Source organism: Ailuropoda melanoleuca, chromosome 8 (assembly GCF_002007445.2).
Source record: "Ailuropoda melanoleuca isolate Jingjing chromosome 8, ASM200744v2, whole genome shotgun sequence".
NCBI lineage: Eukaryota > Metazoa > Chordata > Mammalia > Carnivora > Ursidae > Ailuropoda > Ailuropoda melanoleuca.
This window is the reverse complement of record NC_048225.1, coordinates 56176865-56195898: the sequence shown is the minus strand read 5'-3', so window position 1 is coordinate 56195898 and position 19034 is coordinate 56176865. Positions and strand designations below refer to the sequence as shown.

Genomic DNA, 19034 nt, shown 5'->3' with positions numbered 1-19034 from the left:
ATCAGGCACAAACATTTGAGCAAATTACTGAACTTAATGTGTCTGCATAAAGTGTTGCCAGCAGATGGCACCAGAGTCCCTGACATTGTTCTGAAAATCTTGGGTAACTTTCAACAGTTTACATATTGCCAGGGTTGCCACTGAAAACGCCTTCCTTAATGAAGAAGCTTCAATTTACTTATTAAGCAGAATGCTAATAAATACTGCAGTTGAAATAAAGAAATTAACCAAAGTTGTAACTTACCAGTTTTCTCACGGGAGGCTATTCCGTTCACTTGCCCCTCTGCTTTGCCCCTTATCAGGCACTGCTTTCTACGCCCTGAACAGAATCTGGCTTTCAAGCCTACCTAATGGAGTGTGTCCAAGTACCTGAAAGTGACCTCAAACCCTTGGTTTGTGTTTTTAGATCATTTATTTTTTCTGGAAAGGACAAATTAAATATTAAAAGGAAATTGCTATAACCCCACCACATTTTTCCCCCTGGAGGTTTTGGTGATTTTTTTTTTTAAATGAAGTATAGTTGGCACACAATTTTACATGAGTTTTAGGTGTACAACATATTGACCCAACAAGTCTGTATGTTATGCCATGCTCACCACCAGCGTGAGCATAACATCCATCTATGACCATACAGTATTACAGTACCATTACCATATTCCCCGTGGTGTAACTTCTGTCCCCATGACTTAATCGTTCCATGAATGGAGTTCTGTATCTCCTACTCACTTTCATCCATTTGCCCATCCCCCGTCTCCTTCCCCCCTGGCAGCTTTCAGTTGGTTCTCTTCATGGGTCTGTTTCTGCTTTTTGTTTGTTTGTTCATGTGTTTTGTTTTATTTTTTTATTCCACATATAAGTAAAATCTATGGTACTTGTCTTTCTCTGTCTGAATTCACTTAGCATAATACCCTCTAGATCTATCCATATTGTCACAAATGGCATGATCTCCCCCTTTTTATGGCTGAGTAGTATTCCATTGTATATATAAACCACATCATCTTTATCCCTTCATCTATGAATGGACACTTGGTTGCTTCCGTATCTTGGCAACTGTAAATAACACTGCAGTTAACATAGGGGTGCATATATCTTTTCAAATTAGTGTTTCGGTTTTCTTTGGGTAAATACCTAATAGTGGAATTACTGGTAGTTTCTATTTTTAATTTTTTGAGGAACCTACATACTGTTTTCCACAGTGTCTGTGCCAATTTACAGTGCACAAGGGTTCCTTTTTCTTTATATGCTTGCCAACACTTCTCATTTCTCGTGTCTTTGATTTTAGCCATTCTGACAGGCATGTGATGATACCTCATTGTGGTTTTGACTTGCATTTATGATTAGTGACGTTGAGCATCTTTTCATGTATGTCTTCTTTGGAAAAATGTTTGTTCATGTCTTCTTCCCATTTTTAATCAGATTATTTGTTTTTTGGTGTTGAGTTGTAGATGTGCTTTATGTATTTTGAATATTAACCCCTTATTAGGTATATCATTTGCAAATATCTTCTCTCATTTAGTAGGTTGCATTTTTATTTTGTTGATGGTTTTATTTGCTCTACAGAATCTTTTTCTTTTCTTTTTTTTTTTTTTTAAGATTTCGTTTATTTATTTTAGAGAGCAAGCAGGGTGAGGAGCAGAGGGAGAGGGGCAGAGAGAGAATCTCCAGCAGAGACTCAGTGCTGAGTGCAGAACCCGATGTGGGGCTCGATCCCAGGACCCTGAGATCCAAACCTGAGCTGAAACCAACAGTTGGACCTTAATTGACTGAGCCACCAGGTGCCCCTCTACAGAAGCTTTTTATTTTGATGTAGTCCAAATAGTTTAGTTTTGCTTTTGTTTCCCTTGGCTGAGGAGACATATCTAGAAAAACACTGCTAAAGCCAGTGTCAAAGAAATTACTATGTTTTCTTTCAGGAGTTTTATGTAAGTCTTTAATCCATTTTGAGTTAATTTTTGTGTATAGTTTAAGTGTTCCAGTTTCATTCTTTTGCATGTAGCTGTCCAGTTTTCCCAGTGCCAATTTATTAAAGAGACTGTCTTCACTCCATTGTATATTTTTGCCTCCTTTGTTGTAGATTAATTGCCCCTATAAACATGGGTTTATTTATGAATTCTTTGTTATGTTCTGTTGATTTATGTGTCTACTGTGCTTACTTTGGCAGCACATATACTAAAATTGGAATAATTTAGGTGTCTGTTTTTATGCCATTACCATACTGTTTTGATTATTACAGCTTTGTAGTATATCTTGAAACCTGGCATTATGAAACCTCTAGTTTTGCTTTTCTTTTTCAAGATCGCTTTGGCTCTTTGGGGTCTTGGCAGTTCTAAACAAATTTTGATAGTTTTGTGAGAAATGCTGTTGGTGTTTTGGTAGGGATTACATTGAATCTATAGATTGCTTTGGGTGGTATGGTCATTTTAATAGTATTAATTCTCCCAATCCATGAGGATGGAATATCTTTCCATTTGTGTCGTCTGCAGTTTCTTTCATCGGTGTCTTACAGTTTTCAAAGTATGGGTCTTTCACCTCCTCAGTTAGGTTTATTCCTAGGTATTTTATTCTTTTTGGTACAATTGCAAGTGGAATTTTTTCTTATTTTCTCTTTCTCCTACTTCATTATTAGTGTACAGAAATGCAACAGATTTCTATACATTAATATTGTACCTTGAAACTTTACTGAATGCATATATTATTTCTAATAGGTTTTTGGTAACATCTTTAGGGTTTTCTATGTATACTGGTATGTCATCTGCAAATAGTAATAGTTTAACTTCTTCCTTACCAATTTCGATGCCTTCTGTTTCTTTTTCTTGCCTGATTTCTGTGGCTAGGACTTCCAATACTGTGTTGAATAAAAGTGGCAAGAGTGGACATTCTTGTCTTGTTCCTGATCATGGAGGAAAAGCTTTTGGTTTTTCTCCATTGAGTATGATGTTGGCTGTGGGTTTTTCATATATGGTCTTTATTATGTTGAGGTATATTTTCTCTACCCCCCATGAATGGACATTTTTTGTCAGATGCTTTTTCGGCATCTATTGAGATGATCGTATGATTTTTATCCTTCATTTTGTTAATGTGGAGTATGATTTGTGAATATTGAATCATCCTTGCAACCCCGGAATAAGTCCCACCAACTCATGATGCACTGTCCTTTTAATGTTTGTTGAATGTGGTTTGCTAATATTTTGTTGAAGGTTTTTGCATTTATGCATATGCCAGATATTGGCTGTAGGTGTGTTGCTTGTTTCGTTTTTTGTTTGTTTTTGGTAGTGTCTTTGTGTGGTTGTGTATCAGGGTAATGCTGGCCTCATAGAATGTATTTGGAAGCTTTCCTTTCTTTTCTTCTTTTTCAAATAGTTTGAGGAGAATAAGTATTAACTCTTCTTTAAATGGTTCGGACTCACCTCTGAAGCTATTTCGTTGGACTTTTGTTTGTTGGGAGGTTTTTGATTACTGATTCAATTTCATTACTGGTAATCTCAGATTTTTTGTTTCTGCCAGATTCAGTTTTGAAAGATTGTATGTTTCTAGGAATGTAATTCTTTTAGGTTGTCCAATTTTTTGGTATATAATTTTTTGTAGTGGCCTCTTACAGTTCTTTGTATTTCTGTGGTGTTGGTTGTTACTTCTTTTTAGTTTCTTATTCTATTTGGATCCTCTTTTTCTCTTGTTGTGTCTGGCTAAAGGTTTATCAGTTTTCTTTATGTTTTCAAACAACCAGCTCTTGGTTCCACTGATCTTTTGTATTGTTTTTTTTTGTTTTTGGTTTGTTTGTTTTGTTTTGTTTTTTGGTCTCTGCTTCATTATAACCCCACCACTTTCAATATGTTGATTATTTTGGTTGCCTCACTGCAGGCTTTGCTCCCTTATTACATTTGACTTTAGGCAATTTCGATCACGTGAAGACCTAATAAGAGCTCTCATTTACTGAATGCTTACTATGAATTATGTGTTTTACTTGTTTTTTTAATATAAAAGAGCTATTATATTGAATATTCACATTATATTTTTTACATTACTTATATTAAATGCTTGCGTTGTTAGGCATTGTTTCAAGAGCTTTCCATGCATTAATTTACTTAATCTTTTGAGAGTAGATACTGTTAATCCCAAAATACAGTTCAGAAAACTTAGGCTTATCAGGGTTAAATGACTTACCTAAGATAATACAGTAAATAGCTATATTGGGATTCATATCTAGATCTCTTTAATTCCAAAATCTCCAATCATTTCACTATATCATTCTACTTTGTTTATTCATTTTTTTAATGATTTCTATTTGAACTTCTAAAGAGCATCTAAAGAGGGGTACCTGGCTGGCTCAGTTGGTTTATGGGCTTGAGCCCCACATTGTGTGTAGAAATTACTTAAAAATAAAATCTCTAGGGGTGCCTGGATGTCTCAGTCGTTAAGCATGTGCCTTCGGCTCAGGTCATGATCCCAGGATGCTGGGATCGAGCCCCTCGTCGGGCTCCCTGCTCAGCGGGAAGCCTGCTTCTCCCTCTCCCACTCCCCCTGCTTGTGTTCCCTCTTTCGCTGTCTCGCTCTGTCAAATAAATACATAAAATTTAAAAAATAATAATAAAATCTCTAGGGTCGCCTGGGTGGCTCAGTTGGTTAAGGGTCCAACTCTTGATCTCAGCTCAGGTCTTGATCTCAACATCGTGAGGTCAAGCCCCCATACTGAGCTCCAAGCTGGCCGTGGAACCTACCTTAAAAAAAAATCTTTAAAACAAAAAAAATTTTTTTTAAAAGCATCTAAAGATTAATAGAATCGTTAAATTAAAGGTATGGGTTTGATTTCTATTTTTCTCCTGCTGCTGGACTGTTAGCTCTTTGAGGATAGAGACTAGGGGGTCATGTTTATTTCTACATTCTTCTTTCCATTAAATGCAAAATAAATACTCGATGTATGAGTGAATGAATGCTGCCTTCGCCCTCCCAGGAAATCTGAGGTACAAGGCTGCTTAATAGAACCTTATTAGCATGTTAGAACTTAAAGGGGCTTGAAAAATCAAGTCAAACCTTTCCCGCAAGGAGGAAGGACCTCCTTAGGGTAACACAGTGAGTTGGAAGCACACAGAACTAGAATCTAGGACTTCTGGACTTCTACTTGGCCATCTGGGTTGAAAGAACCTAACCCTGTCCCTAAATTGCTCCCTCTTTCCCTTCCTTCCTTCCTTTTCTTTCCTTTTTTCCCTTTTTCTTTCATGATGTGAGTTGAGTAGCTTTATACCCTTAAAGTTTTAAGCCTCAGAGTTACAAAGCAAGGCAAGATTTTCTCATTCCTTTTACACTGATGCCTACTCCTGATTATGCCTTTATTCAACCCAGAATAGAATCCAGGTCCTTTGCCTCTCTCTGCACCCAAAGTATGCAGAGCTACAGCTCATGTAGAGATAATTATCTTTACTAGATTCCTTCTTTGAACGTGCTGTTGATGATTGGTGAGGAGTGGGAAAAAGGCTGGTAGGGGACAGGCTTGGTTTTTTTTGTTTGGTTTGGTTTTTGTTTTTTGTTTTTTGGTTTTTTTTGCAACAGCCAAGTTTTTGGAAAAGCTGGAAGGAGACCAGGAATTCCTTTTTTTTTCCCCCCCTCAGAAAAGACAAATGTAACCAGACTCCATAATTTAATTCTTCTGTAGTCTCTGGGCCTGCTGTTTTGTAAGCAAACAATGTGAAGGCTAAAAACCCTGCAGCTCTTCTTTCCACATCCCACCACCATTTATTTAGTCCCTTTGAATATCATGATTCTGGTTGTCTTTTTTTTTTTTTTTAAGATTTATTTATTTATTTGACAGTGAGAGAGACAGCCAGCGAGAGAGGGAACACAAGCAGGGGGAGTGGGAGAGGAAGAAGCAGGCTCATAACGAAGAGCCTGATGTGGGGCTCGATCCCAGGACCCTGGGATCATGCCCGGAGCCGAAGGCAGACACTTAACGACTGAGCCACCCAGGTGCCCCATGATTCTGGTTGTCTTATTCCCTAGTTTAAAGTTTTTTTTTTTTAAGATTTTTAAAAAAATTTATTTACCGAGAGAGAGAGTGCACAGTGGGGAAGGGTAGAGGGAGGGGGAGAGAGAATCCCAAGCAGACTCCCCCACTGAGCATGGAGCCCAACATGGGCCTTGATCTCACAACCCCGAGATGATGACCTGAGCCAAAATCAAAAGTTGGACACTTAACCAGCTGAGCCACCCAGGTGCCCCTCTTATTCCCTAGGTTAGATAATGTGTGGTTTGTTATGATGTCCTTTCCCGGTCTCCACCCGTTATCTCGTAGAATGTTACCTGGAGTGTTCTTTGGGTATCCATTTGTTAGTACATCGCAGTGCTCCCACACTTTCCGTATAAGGCCAGAATATTTTAGGATGTTTCATTTGGAGAGTCAGTTGGGGTTCCTGTACAGTAGAATGGGTACTGAGACTACATTGTTCACTATTAGCCAGCACCAGTGAGCACACTGAACTGTAGGGTCTAAAGCAAAGTGGGATCTGCTCACCATTCTCCTCTCAGTGTCTCTTTCTCTTTTTTTTCCTCCTATATAAAACAACACTAGAACACGAAGGCTTTTTCTTGCCACAGAGCAGTCTATTAGAAGCTAAACAACTAAATTCTAAAAACATGCTCTCAGCTACACTCTCCAGTGTGGGAGCCACCATCACCATATGGCTATTGAGCACTTGAAATGTCTTGTCTCCCTCGGGGTGTGCCGTAAATATAAGGGTACACATTAGATTTCAAAGCCTCAGTACAAAAAAATAAAATATTTCATAAATAATATTAAGTAAATGTTGGAATGACAATATTTTGGATATAGTGGATAAAATAAAATATATTATTTAAATCAATATCATCTAGGGGCACCTGGGTGGCTTAGTTGATTGAGCATCTGACTCTTGATTTTGGCTCAGGTCATGAACTCGGGGTCGTGAGCTCGAGCCCCACATCGGGCTGAGCACTGCTTCTCCCTCTCCCTCTGCTCTTCCCCCTACTTGCTCACTTGCTCTCTCTCAAATAAATAAATAAATAAAATCTTTAAAAATAATACCAGTGTTTCTTTTTACTTTTTTAAAAATGTCACTACTAGAAAACTTTAAATTACATACATGATTCCCATTATATTTTGATTAGGTAGCACTGGTCTAGAAATCCCCAAGGAAATACTTCTTCAAAAGTTTTCTCTACTATGGAACTTTAAGAAACTAACTACCATTTTCCTCTCTGTAACTTGTCCCCACGCCCAGCCCTTTTTAAATATTCTTTCATTTCATTTGATGACTTGAGGAAGAAAGCCTCCATTAAATACTAATTACTGTTGTTTGTTTGTTTGTTTGTATACACCTGCTACTCACCTGAGCAGAGTGACATCAAGTGAAAGCAGGGTGTTGCTGGAGAGAGTTAGGACGCACCAGGGAATAGAGGATTGGTGATCCTCTAAACTTCTGACTTAGAATCATTTTATACATTTGGGACTCTTCAGCTGACAAGTCCAAGTTCTGAGACACTCTTTACAGCAGAAATATACCTCCCTTTTGGGTTCTAGTTTTGCTCTCTTCTCATGTATCTAAGTTTATTGAGGATCTGTTGTGTGCTGGACCGTTTCCTAGCACATAGGAGACAGATGAATGTGGCCTAGTCACTGCTCTCAAGGAGCTTACGTGCAGATAGAGAATGAATTTGGATCCTGCTCCGGATAAGCACTGTAATGATGGTAGAAAAGAAGGTGCTTTGGAGCACTAGAAGGTTATGACTCATTCTGCCTGGAAAGGAGATCGAAGGCTTCATGTGTCTTGGATGTGATATTATTAGGCAGAAAGGCAGGAGGAAAGGATGTTTTAGCCTGAGGGGGCCAACCTGACTAATGGCATGGGGAGTAGTAGAGGGTCACCCTTGAAATAGTAGTTTGGGGCCACATTGTGGGGGATTTGACTGCCTGCCTGAGGATGTTGGGTGTTATCCTGTATGCAGGGGACCATTAGAAGGTTTTAAGCAGGGGAATGACATGTTCAAGACTGTATGTTAGAGCTACCATTCCAGTGTTACTAAGAAGGATAGATTGGAGAGGGGACGCTGAACGCAGGGAGATTTAACAGAGGCCATTGTACAATGTGAGCCAGGCAAGGGATAGCAAGGGCTCACATGGAAAGGAAAGAATATATACAACAGGTAGGTGAGGGATGAAAAGAGGTGTCAGGCATGGTCCTAGGTTTCCAAGATCAGTAGGAGGTGCCTCTACCCAACATTGGAAATGTAGGGGAGGATCAGGCTAAATGGAACACACAACGTACACTCTGGACTTGCGAATAGAGCACAGAGGGAGCTGGCTAGAGCTGAAGTGCTTGTGTTTGTGTTTCAGATGGTGACCCTCTTTCAGATGTGGGTTGTTCCCCTCTATTTCACAGTGAAGCTGCACTGGTGGAGGTTCCTACTGATCTGGATCTTGTTCTCTGCTGTCACAGCTTTTGTCACCTTCCGAGCCACCCGAAAACCACTGGTACAGACAACCCCAAGGTGAGAGTTTAGGTAGTGGGGAAGAGCTAGGTTTCCTGAAGCGAACGGGTTGGAATGCATGGGATTGGGGTGGGTTTAGGCTGAAAAAGTTGTAATTTTTGTTTGCCAGGATGATTTGGCATGGGCCCCCACCAAAACAAGCTGATTGGGAGAACTACCCTCCCCCCATTCACCGATTAAAAACCCCAAAATATTTCCCTATAGCTTACCTTAGAGTTTGTATCAAGGTCTGTTTATATTAAAAGCAACCAAAATAAGTAAGCAAACTCTGGGGATCATTGTGGTCTCATTTTAAATGTTATTTTCTTTTGTGAACCCTTCTTTGATCTCTAAATTAGATTTTCTTTTATATTCTTTCATAGGCCCTATAGTTTTCCATCATAGAACATAACACAAAATCTTGAGTGTCTGTCTCCCCCACTAAACTGTACCTGCGGGATCAGGAGCCACATGTATTCTGTTTGTCCCTGTATATCCAGGCCCTACCACAGGGCCTGGCACATAGTAGCCTACTCTGTGAATTTTTGTTGAATGAATGAATCAGCAAATTTGCAATTTTTCAACAAACAGTACTTCTTTGATCACCAAACAGCCCCTGCCTGTATCATTCTTCGTATTTTATCCAAATGCATTTCTAGTTTGATCCTCCCAACCAGCTTGTGAGGTCATTTAATATCTGTACTTGACAGAAAGAAAGAGATTTTCTCATTCATTCATTCAACAAGCACCTGCTATGTGTCAGGCCCTGTGCTGAGCGCTGGGGATACAGAGCTGGATAAGACATGGTCCCTGCCCTCAAGGAATGCTCGGTTTAATGGAGGAGATGGACAAGAAAGCAGCTGTTTCAGTGCAGTTGGTAAGTGCTGTGAGAGACGTGTGTGCAGGTCCAGGAGAGCCTAGCAGAGGAGCTAGCTGGCCTCGAAATTGTAACTACCAGAACCAGAGGCTTCCAAGTTACAAGTTGCTCCTTTTTCCCATGCATTTTATGCCCTGCTTTGCTGTAAGATTTACTTTGGCCTTCTGAGTTTCCTTGTATGTGGTAAAATTTATCTTCAAGGTGAAGTCGGTGATTTGGAAATTCCTCCCTGGCTGTGGTAGTTTACATTAAGGGCCGTGATAGAAGATAGAGACTCTGGAGCCAGATGGCTGTGGATTGCTAACTGCAAGTTAATTACATGACCTGTATGGCTTCACCTTTCTGAGGCTTGAATTTTTTATCCCTAGAAATGTGGCAATAATTGCTCCAGCATAAAGGGTGCTGTGAAGAAAAAGTGTAAAAATATACTTTAAGAGTCAGTAAGTAACAACCAGTATCAACTTGTAGGTAAAATGACTGAAAATATGTCTATGACATGGGAGGTTTTTGATGATAATAACTAACATTTGATAGTACTTTATAATTTCAAAGCACTTTCATAAACATCCATGCTTTTTCAAGTTGCATTTATTGAGCATGTATTATATACATCAGGAAATGGGCTCTGTACAACCCATTGAGGAAGGTATCGTGGCTTCCCCATTTTACAAATAAGTAAACTTATCTTGGAGTGGGGATTTGATTTACCTGGGATTACCCAGCTAATAAAACTCACTTAATTCAGATTCTGCCTAAAATTCCACATCCTTTCCATGGTCTCACTCCTATCTGATGAGCGCAAACCCTGGATAATGGAGCTTTGTGTGGTTTCTGAGAGCAGGCACTGCAAAATGTTTGGGGCCTTTCCCTTGCCTGGGAACCCATCACCAATTGCTTAGCCGCAGTAGGGAGGTACAGGTAGGGACGTTGAGCTTTTTTCCCTTGCGGCCCATCAAGGTTGGTGGTAACTCGGTCTTAGGAACCAGGTGGGCTTGAGCTGTTTATTCAAGTGAATTCCTCATTTGCTCTCACCACAGATAGAGTAGTGGTTCCTGATTTCACACTCCTTTTTCACTGGATTCTAGAGAGCTTTGATCCTCCAAGAGCATTGTACAGCCCCACCCCACCCCACCACCACCACCATCACACACATACATCCATTCAAAGGTATTCTTTGAGTGCCTCCTTTCTTATCCCTTCTTCTCCAGAAAGAAAATCATTTCAGAAGCAAATTCTTTAGACACCATTGCATTATTGGCCTGTAGAGAGGAGCAAAGCAGTATTGAGGTTAACCATTCCCAGTAGGAAAAGCCTGAGTGGCCTGGATGGCTCAGTCAGAAGAGCATGCAAATCTTGATCTCAGGGTCGTGAGTTCCAGCCTCATGTTGGGTACAGAGATTACTTAAATTTTTAAAAGATTTTTTTAAAGGGGGGGAAGCCCATAGCTGCTTCTCTTTTTCATCTTCCCTTGAATTCTCTTTCCTGACAAAAACAACTTGGCCTTCCCCACCTGTTCCCATCTGAACATAGCTGTAGTTACTAGTTTTCACTTCCTTATCCTGCTAATCTGAATTTGAGAGGGCATAGCTGTTTGCTGTCAGCTATGCTTTTTGTTTGTTTGAGGCTAAAACCTTTTAAGGCTCTCTTTTCTTCCCTTGGTTGGGGACCAGGAAAATAGAAAGCACTAGCTCCGTGGTATGCAGGGGTATTTCTGCAATTAAGGGAGTGACCAGGTCTGTAACAGTAACTGAAGCTGCTTCCTTAAATCCTAGGCAAATAACCTGATGTCTGCATTGATGTAAGAATAAGAGATTCTGGTAATCCAGAGGCCCCTAGGCAAGTTTGCATGTCAGCTATGCTAATTTTCTCTCCTTTCTCCAGGTTGGTTTATAAGTGGTTCCTGTTGATCTATAAAATCAGCTATGCCACTGGCATTGTTGGCTACATGGCTGTCATGTTTACCCTCTTTGGTCTCAATTTATTATTCAAGTAAGTACTCTTTGCTTTTGTTTTTGTTTGTGTTTGGGGAGGAGGGGCTGGTAAGATGTACCTTTCTTCCTGGGGAGCCAAGTCCTGAATATTAACAAGGGGGCCATGGCACCCAGGATAGGAGACTTGGGCTTTGGGGAATGGGAAGGTGGGCCCTCCATGATTTGTGCTGATAACAGAGAAAGGAATATCTGGATATATAGAGTCCCAAATCATTGGTTATGTATGTTTTCCAAGAACCTATATTTTAATGGAAAAGTATCACAAAAGTAAGCATAATAATGATTATGGCCAGTTACCCATAACGCCATCACCCTAACAGAGTCATTTTCCCTATCCATGCGTTCACTGTTTATTGCAATGTCCACTCTACCTGAGTGGTCTTATGTTTAGGGAGACTAGGGGTTGGCAAACTGTCCTGTGGACCATATTGGCCTAACTCCTGTTTTTATAAAATAAAAAAAGTTTTTACTAGAACATCGTCACACTCATTTATTTGTTTATGCATTATTTATGGCTGTTTTTGCAGTGTAACAATAGCAGAGTTGAATATTTGTGGCAGAGACTATTTGGGCCACAAAACTCAAAATACTCACTATCTGGCTCTTTCCACAAAAAGTTTGTCAACCCCTGGACTAGACAGTCGAACTCATGTGACACAGTTGGCCTCACCTGGCAACAGGTTCACCTAGGAGTGTACAGGGCAGGGAACAGCAGAGTGGTGTCTGTAGGAGCCCTCACAGCAGTTCCAGGGCTGAGATGTGAGGGAGTGAGACCACGCAGATTGGTGGCCCAGAAGCTTTCCCACTCCCGGGAACACATCCAGTTTTAAGAATCTCCCCGTTCAGAGGCAGTGTACTAGTCATGCGTCATGTTTAACACACTGTTGCTTTGTAACATAGCTGACATTCCACTTTTATCAGATTTCTAAGGAAACCGTTTTTTAGAGAGTTAACCTGTGAACATTTAACTCCTGCTCCATTGTTGGGCATGTAGGGTGTTTTTCAGTATTGTCCTATCACAGGTGATATTAGCTTTGTTGCTTCTAAGGATACATTACCAGGAGTTGGATTCTGGCTCTTGCTTCATGTGGTCATAAGATTTCAAAAAGATTCATATCAACGTACAGGTTCCCCTGCTCCCAGTTGTGGCAGCCAAGAAAGCCAAGAAATCCTAGACTCTGAGACTGTAGGGTGTAGTGAGTCAGCAGGACAAAAGAGAATGGAAATGTGGTCTCCTGGCTGAGGTGATGAGGATTATGGGCTGTGGATCATGGGGAATCCTAAGCCTAGGGCCAAGCACTTGAAGATAGAGATTTAGGATTCAGATTTAAAGTCAGGACCACTGGCCCCTTTCCCAAATCTCGCACACTGGAGGCAGGAGTCTCTTTGAAACTGGAAGGAGTAAGTCCTTACTTTATATAGTGAGAGGGTACCCATGGAATTCTTTCTTCCAGGAGTAGTACAGGCTGAAAGCATAAACAGGCTGCACAAAGATTTATAGGAATTCCTCAGTGTAGAGTCTGACAAGTCCCATCAAAGAAAGCCAGTATATTTCCAGATAGCTTCCTAATCTGTGTAGTTAAAAAAATAAAAATCAAGATTCTGTATTGTAGGGTGCCTGAGTGGCTCGGTCTGGTTAAGCGTCCAACTCTTGATCTCAGCTCAGGTCTTGATCTCAGAGTTGTGAGTTCAAGCCCCACATTGGGCTCCATGCTGGGCATGAAGCCTATTTTTAAAAAAGAAAAAGGAAAAGAAAAAGATTCTGCATTGTGTTAAAGATGGTTATTCTTGTAATTACAGTTTGTTTTTACTTGCATAAAATATACAAGGAGGAAAGCAGAATTGAGAATCTTGACCATTTCTATGCTACTAATCAGGTTAATTGGCATAAGATCATGATGTCCAGTGTGTTAAATATTACAAGATTGATGAATACACTCAACTTTTTAAGATAAATATAATTTACAACTTTAAACACGTACAGTTCCTGGTACAGATTTTTGACAAAGGTTGTTTTCTATAATAAACATTCAAAGACTGAAGGTTGCAAATTATTGGTCCTTGGAATTATTAAAACAAGCCTCCTAATACACAGGCAAGATCTTTGTCCTTCTTCGTAAGTAGACTTGGACCCCCAATTTTTTTTTAATTCTATTTATTTGAGAGAGTGAGCATGAGTTGGGGGGGGGAGAGGGAGAAGCAGACTCCCCACTGAGGAGGGAGCCCAACGTGGGGCTCGATTCCAGGACTGTGAGATGATGACCTGAGCCAAAGGCAGACGCTTAACCAACTGAGCCACCCAGTCGCTCCCAATTTTTTTAAATCTGTTTATTTGAGAGAGAGAGCACGAGCTGGGGGGTTGAGGGGTAGGGGCAGAGGGAGAGAGAGGAAGAATCATTAAGCGGACTCCCCGCTGAGCACGGAGCCCAGTGCAGGGCTCAATCCCAGGACCCTGAGATCATGACCAGAGCCGAAATCAAGAGCTGGCCGTTTAACCGACTGAGCCACACAGGTGCCCCTGGACTGAAATTTTGATGACATGATACAGAATGTGTATAGATATAGCTTAAGATTTTATGGTAACTGGTATATATATATACACATACATATATGCTAACTGATCTTTTACTTCTAAAGCTGTGGCCGGCAAACGTTTTCTGTAAAGGGCCAAATAATATCTTAGGCTTTGTGGACAAAAGGCAAAGTCTAGGATAATATATAGTATAACAAGAGGGAAAACTCTTCCCTTGCCCCACCTTGTTTGATGGATGGGCTGTCCCAGGTGGGAGGCATACTTTGTGCCCACTTGCTATCAGATAAGACATTCTCAGAAGGAGGGGTCTGACGAGGGGGCGTATGACCACTGGGATCATTTTTACTTTCTGTCCCAGTGCCAACCCAGATCTTGGTGTGCCCTTGCCCAGCCATTTCAACTTGGGCAGCTGGCTGGAGGTGAGGCAACTTGGTGAGTTGCCAACTTTCAGACTGAAATTCCACTGGTTGATGTCCAGTGGTTGCCAACAGTGGAGTCTCCAACACGTAGGGGCCAACTAGAGTTGGCCCTAGACAGCTGCAAGGCATGGTTGCCAGTTGGAGGAGGCAGGCACTGGGGACAGAGTGGGGAAGAGGGGCAGTAGGCAATACCTGGCTTGGTCTTTGTAGCTCACAGTGCTGGCCTGTTCAGACAGTGCCAACCATTTAAAAAACAGGCATAAGATTTGGTCTTATTTTGCCAACACTTGCTTTAGCCATTAAGGCTTCCAACTTTAGGGGCCTCCTTATGTGTCCTAGAGTAGTAATCCAAAGCAGTTGCGTCTTAGGGCAGGCCTTACAGGCCAGGCTGCTTTCCTTACAGGATCAAACCAGAAGACGCCATGGACTTTGGCATTTCTCTCCTCTTCTATGGCCTCTACTATGGAGTTCTTGAGCGAGACTTTGCAGAAATGTGTGCAGACTACATGGCGTCTACCATAGGGGTAAGTTCACCTGGGCTTTTAATACTGCCTCCTGCCACCTCCAGAGAGGTCAGTATAGCATCACTGGTTTGATGGAAGAGATAAGCCATAAAAAAATCCTTCAAGATATCAGTAGTATGTATGGAGATTTCGTCCTTAAAATTTGGAAAACCAGATCTCAGATGTACCCTGGAATTTTTAACTTTAGGGCCATTGTAGGAAAGAACCACTTTATCATTCAGGAAGTTACATTCATTCAGTATATATTTATTTAATGCCTCTTACGTGCCTGAGCACTGGGCTTATGCTGGAATTACAACGGTGTACGTGGTCCTTGCCCAGATGGAGTTTACGCCCTAGTGACAGAGATGGGTATTAAAGTAATAAACACACAAATAAATATAAAATTATAACTTATATAAATGCTATGAAGGAAAGGTTCACAGTGCTCTAAACAAATGCAGTGATGACATTTGACCTAGTTTGGGGGCCCGGAGCTGGCTTCCCTAAAGATGTGACTGTTGAGCTGAGGCGTAGGCGTTAACTAGATGAAGTGGGAAGTGATGTGGGCGGCAGAGCAAATAGGATGCGTAAATAAGAGTCCTGTAGTGAGAGAAAGGGTGGTCATTTGGAGGAACTATGTCTAGTGTGCCTGTAGGGCTGAGAATATACTGGAAGTGTCTGGAGAAATAGAGGCTAGACTAGAAAAAAACCTTGAAAGCCAATGAAAGATTGTGGTTTTTATGCTAAAAACCCTGGGAGGCTGAGATAGAAAATGACATCTTCAGGTTTGCGCTTGAAAAGATCATCCTGGCTGCTGGGTCGAGAACAGATTGGAAAGGGGTCCACAGCTTAAGAGTGGACCCCTGAAGACTAAGAGACAATTGGAGTAGTCTGGGCAAGATGAAGGTAGCTTGGGTTAGGGAGAGGTGGCGCTAAGGGAGAGAGGCAAGGTATTTGAGAAGTATTTTGGAGGTACATTTGCTAGGACTTGAATATCGATTAGTTCTGAAGATTGAAGGAAAGAATTTGAAGGAGATTATGTATCAAAGCTGACGTGTGTAACTCCTCGGCGGGTACACTTTCACTGAGATAGGAAATACTGTGAGGTGGAGACCAGGGAGAGATTCTTCAAGCTCAAAACGTGGGTAAAGTAACAGCCAGTCTTAAGAAACCTAAGTCAATATTTCTGTTTCTTTTTTTCAAAATGGAAATGTGTCTTTGCTGTTTTGCTGCTTATAAAAGTGACACATGCTCTTTATGATTATGTGAACAACACAGAAGTACTCCTCATCTCAGTGTCAGCTGATTAGAAGACCCCACCCCAAGAAGGAATATTTCCAAGTTTAACGGACATTTCTCCAGTTCTGTGTTGAAACGTGTGTCGTTCTGTCTGATGCAAGAGGTCTGAAAGGCCTTCAGAAGTTCTTGCAAAAGGAGGCTTGGCAGTTTGGAGAGAAACCTTAGGAGAATGTCGGGAAGTAGGTTCTTTTGGGGCAGCCAGATATACCGGTCCTGGCTTTCAGGCAGCAGATACCAGTGGAGACCAACTGACAATCACAGGGATGGATTGGCGTTGAGTTTGTATGAGGTCCCTTGAGAACTCCTGTCGTCTTATTGGTGCCGTGGACTGGTAAACTTTGGGCAATTCAGCTTAAGCAGAATCCTCAGCCATCACGTTTGGTAACTTTCATCAAGTACAGTTTTAGATCTAGGACTTTGTTTCCCAGTATCGTGGGACTATTTTTATTTCTTCTGTAATGGATTAAAAGGAAAGCAAAGTGTATTGGGCCACTTTATGGACAGCCCGTCAGATTCTTGTTTGAACAACTGTCTTGTGTTTTAGCCACATTTCATGGTCTCTTATCTATTGGTATAGACTTCAGCTCTTCCTTTAACCACTTCACTGCCCAGAAGAGATTTCCAAATATTCAATTGTCTAATCATTATCTTCACTTTCAACAACTTTTCTTGAAGTCTGCTGCTTTGCCACGTGCAGCTTTTCAAAGTGACTCTTGCCAGTATCCTGTCCTTTACCCTCTTATGATTTTTTTTTCTTTTCATTCTGTTTTTAAGGGGCCAATTCTCTGATTTTCCCAGGCCCTTGCCAGTTTTATCTCAAGGTTATTATCAGCTGCCAATTTAAGTGTAGCCTTAATTCCCTCAGGTGGTCACTAATAACCAATGTACAGCACGCTCTTCAGTCCAGATGGAACTGAGCTCCAAATCGATCCACTAGTTAGCTTCTTCTGTAGGAGGTGGGACCATTACATTGGCTTCCCAAAAATGGGATTTGAGCTGGACTTCTCTCCATGCTCTTGGGAAGGATTATTGGGTGTTCCATTGATTGCAAATGATAATCATTATTATTATAATTCTCTAATAATGATAAATTTCAGTATCACCAAGAGAGCTGGTGGGAGAATTTCTCATTAGAGTCAGGAGTGCCTCAAGCATCAGCTCTTGACCCCTCATATTCTTCTTCCTTCTGTGAGTTCTCAGTAGTTACCCCCAACACCTGATGCTCATTCTGTAATAGTCTGACCTCCCTATACCTCTTAGTAGCACAAGAACACAAGGATCAAACAATCATATTGAACTTTATTAAAGGAAAGTAGACACGAGTGCTTGAATGAGGTTAATCTGACAGCAAGTGACCTGCTTTCCTGGGCTTTCAGACCCTACCCCGTCCAGCTCTCAGCCTCCCTCTGTTAGCAGGTGCCGTCTTAGCATGCACCACCTGGAATCCACATCTAGACAACTACTGTCCTCCACATGTCTAGACCTAGAGCCTGTGTTCTGATAAAAATACGCCTGTACGTCAGGCCAGCCTTCCGAATCCTGGAGTCTCTGCAAGGATCCCCCTCTTCCTTAGGTGGTGGGCGTTGAGAATGCTTATCTCATTCATAGGAGCTGCTCTCTCCAGCTCCTGTCCAACAGAATGTGACCTTGCTGACCCCAGTTCTCACAGTTTGCTGTTTCCCCAGGCCCCCATCACTGGGAGCAGGTCATAGGAACATTAGGGTAGCTTGTGACAGTACTGGGTGAGTCACCAGGAGTTCATTCGTTCATTCTTCCCGTAGCAAATGTTGCAGAGATTTAGTGGCTGCTTTTCTGTGAGGGCTCAGGATATCCCCAAATTGGACTAGGCAGGAATGTGGAGGAAGGGACTCCCAACTCCAGCTTGGGATAAAGGGATAGACTGCACTACCGTTACAGTTCTTTCAAACCTGAGAATTCCAGGACTCTCCTGTTTCTGTCCCAGTCTTTGGTCAAGTGGTCTGTGGTCTGCTTAGGAACACCTGGGTCCCTGAGACACGGCAACCTGAATTTCAAGAACATCCCTGGCCTTGAAGCCAGAACGTGAAGCCAGGCTTGGGGACGGTAGTTTGAGAAAGCCAAGACACTCCAGCCTTCCTTCCACGCATTCATTAGCCAACTCATTCTTTCATTTATTCAAGCAACACTTGCTTACCAACCTTTCACAATGTGCTAGGTATGACCAAGTGTGGCCTTTACTAGCTCCGCCACTGCTCACTCCCAAGTAGCAGCCCCAGTCATTTTTTTTTTAAATTGTGGTAAACAACACATAAAATTCACCATCTTAACCATTTTTAAGTCTACAGTACAGTGGCATTAAATACATTTCCATTGTTCTGCAGCCATCACCACATCCATCCGTAAAACTCTTCATTTTGCAAAATTGAAGCTCTGTACCCCTTAAATAATAACTCCACAGTGCCTTTCCCCACAGCCCCTGGAAACAACCATTCTGTTTTCTGCCTCTATAAATTTGACCACTCTAGGTACCTCATGTAAATAGACTCATGCAATATTTGTCCCTTGTGACTGGCTTATTTCACTCAACATAATGTCCTCAAGGTCCACCCATGTTATAGCAGGTGTCAGAATTTCCTTCTTTTTGCAGGCTGATCAATTTATAAAGGGCTGTAAATAGGGGCATCTGGGTGGCTCAGTCAGTTAAGTGTCTGATTCTTGATCTCTGCTTTGGGTCTTTTTTTTTTTTTTTTTAAATTTCTTTATTTGACAGAGATAGAGACAGCCAGCGAGAGAGGGAACACAAGCAGGGGGAGTGGGAGAGGAAGAAGCAGGCTCATAGAGGAAGAGCCTGATGTGGGGCTCGATCCCATAACGCCGGGATCACGCCCTGAGCCGAAGGCAGACGCTTAACCGCTGTGCCACCCAGGCGCCCCTCTG

General features: G+C 41.6%; 1 protein-coding gene across 4 annotated transcripts in view; it reads left to right on the top strand.

Annotated features, from left to right (window-relative positions):
- Positions 1 to 19034, top strand: part of RNF121 (ring finger protein 121) — an 80473-nt gene that overhangs the window by 50149 nt on the left and 11290 nt on the right. For all 4 annotated transcript variants that reach the window (XM_034666420.1, XM_034666418.1, XM_034666419.1 and 1 more), the window contains 3 exons: positions 8360 to 8514; positions 11252 to 11359; positions 14717 to 14837. In XM_034666420.1, the coding sequence (XP_034522311.1) occupies positions 8360 to 8514; positions 11252 to 11359; positions 14717 to 14837 (384 nt within the window). The remainder of the gene's footprint in view (positions 1 to 8359; positions 8515 to 11251; positions 11360 to 14716; positions 14838 to 19034) is intronic.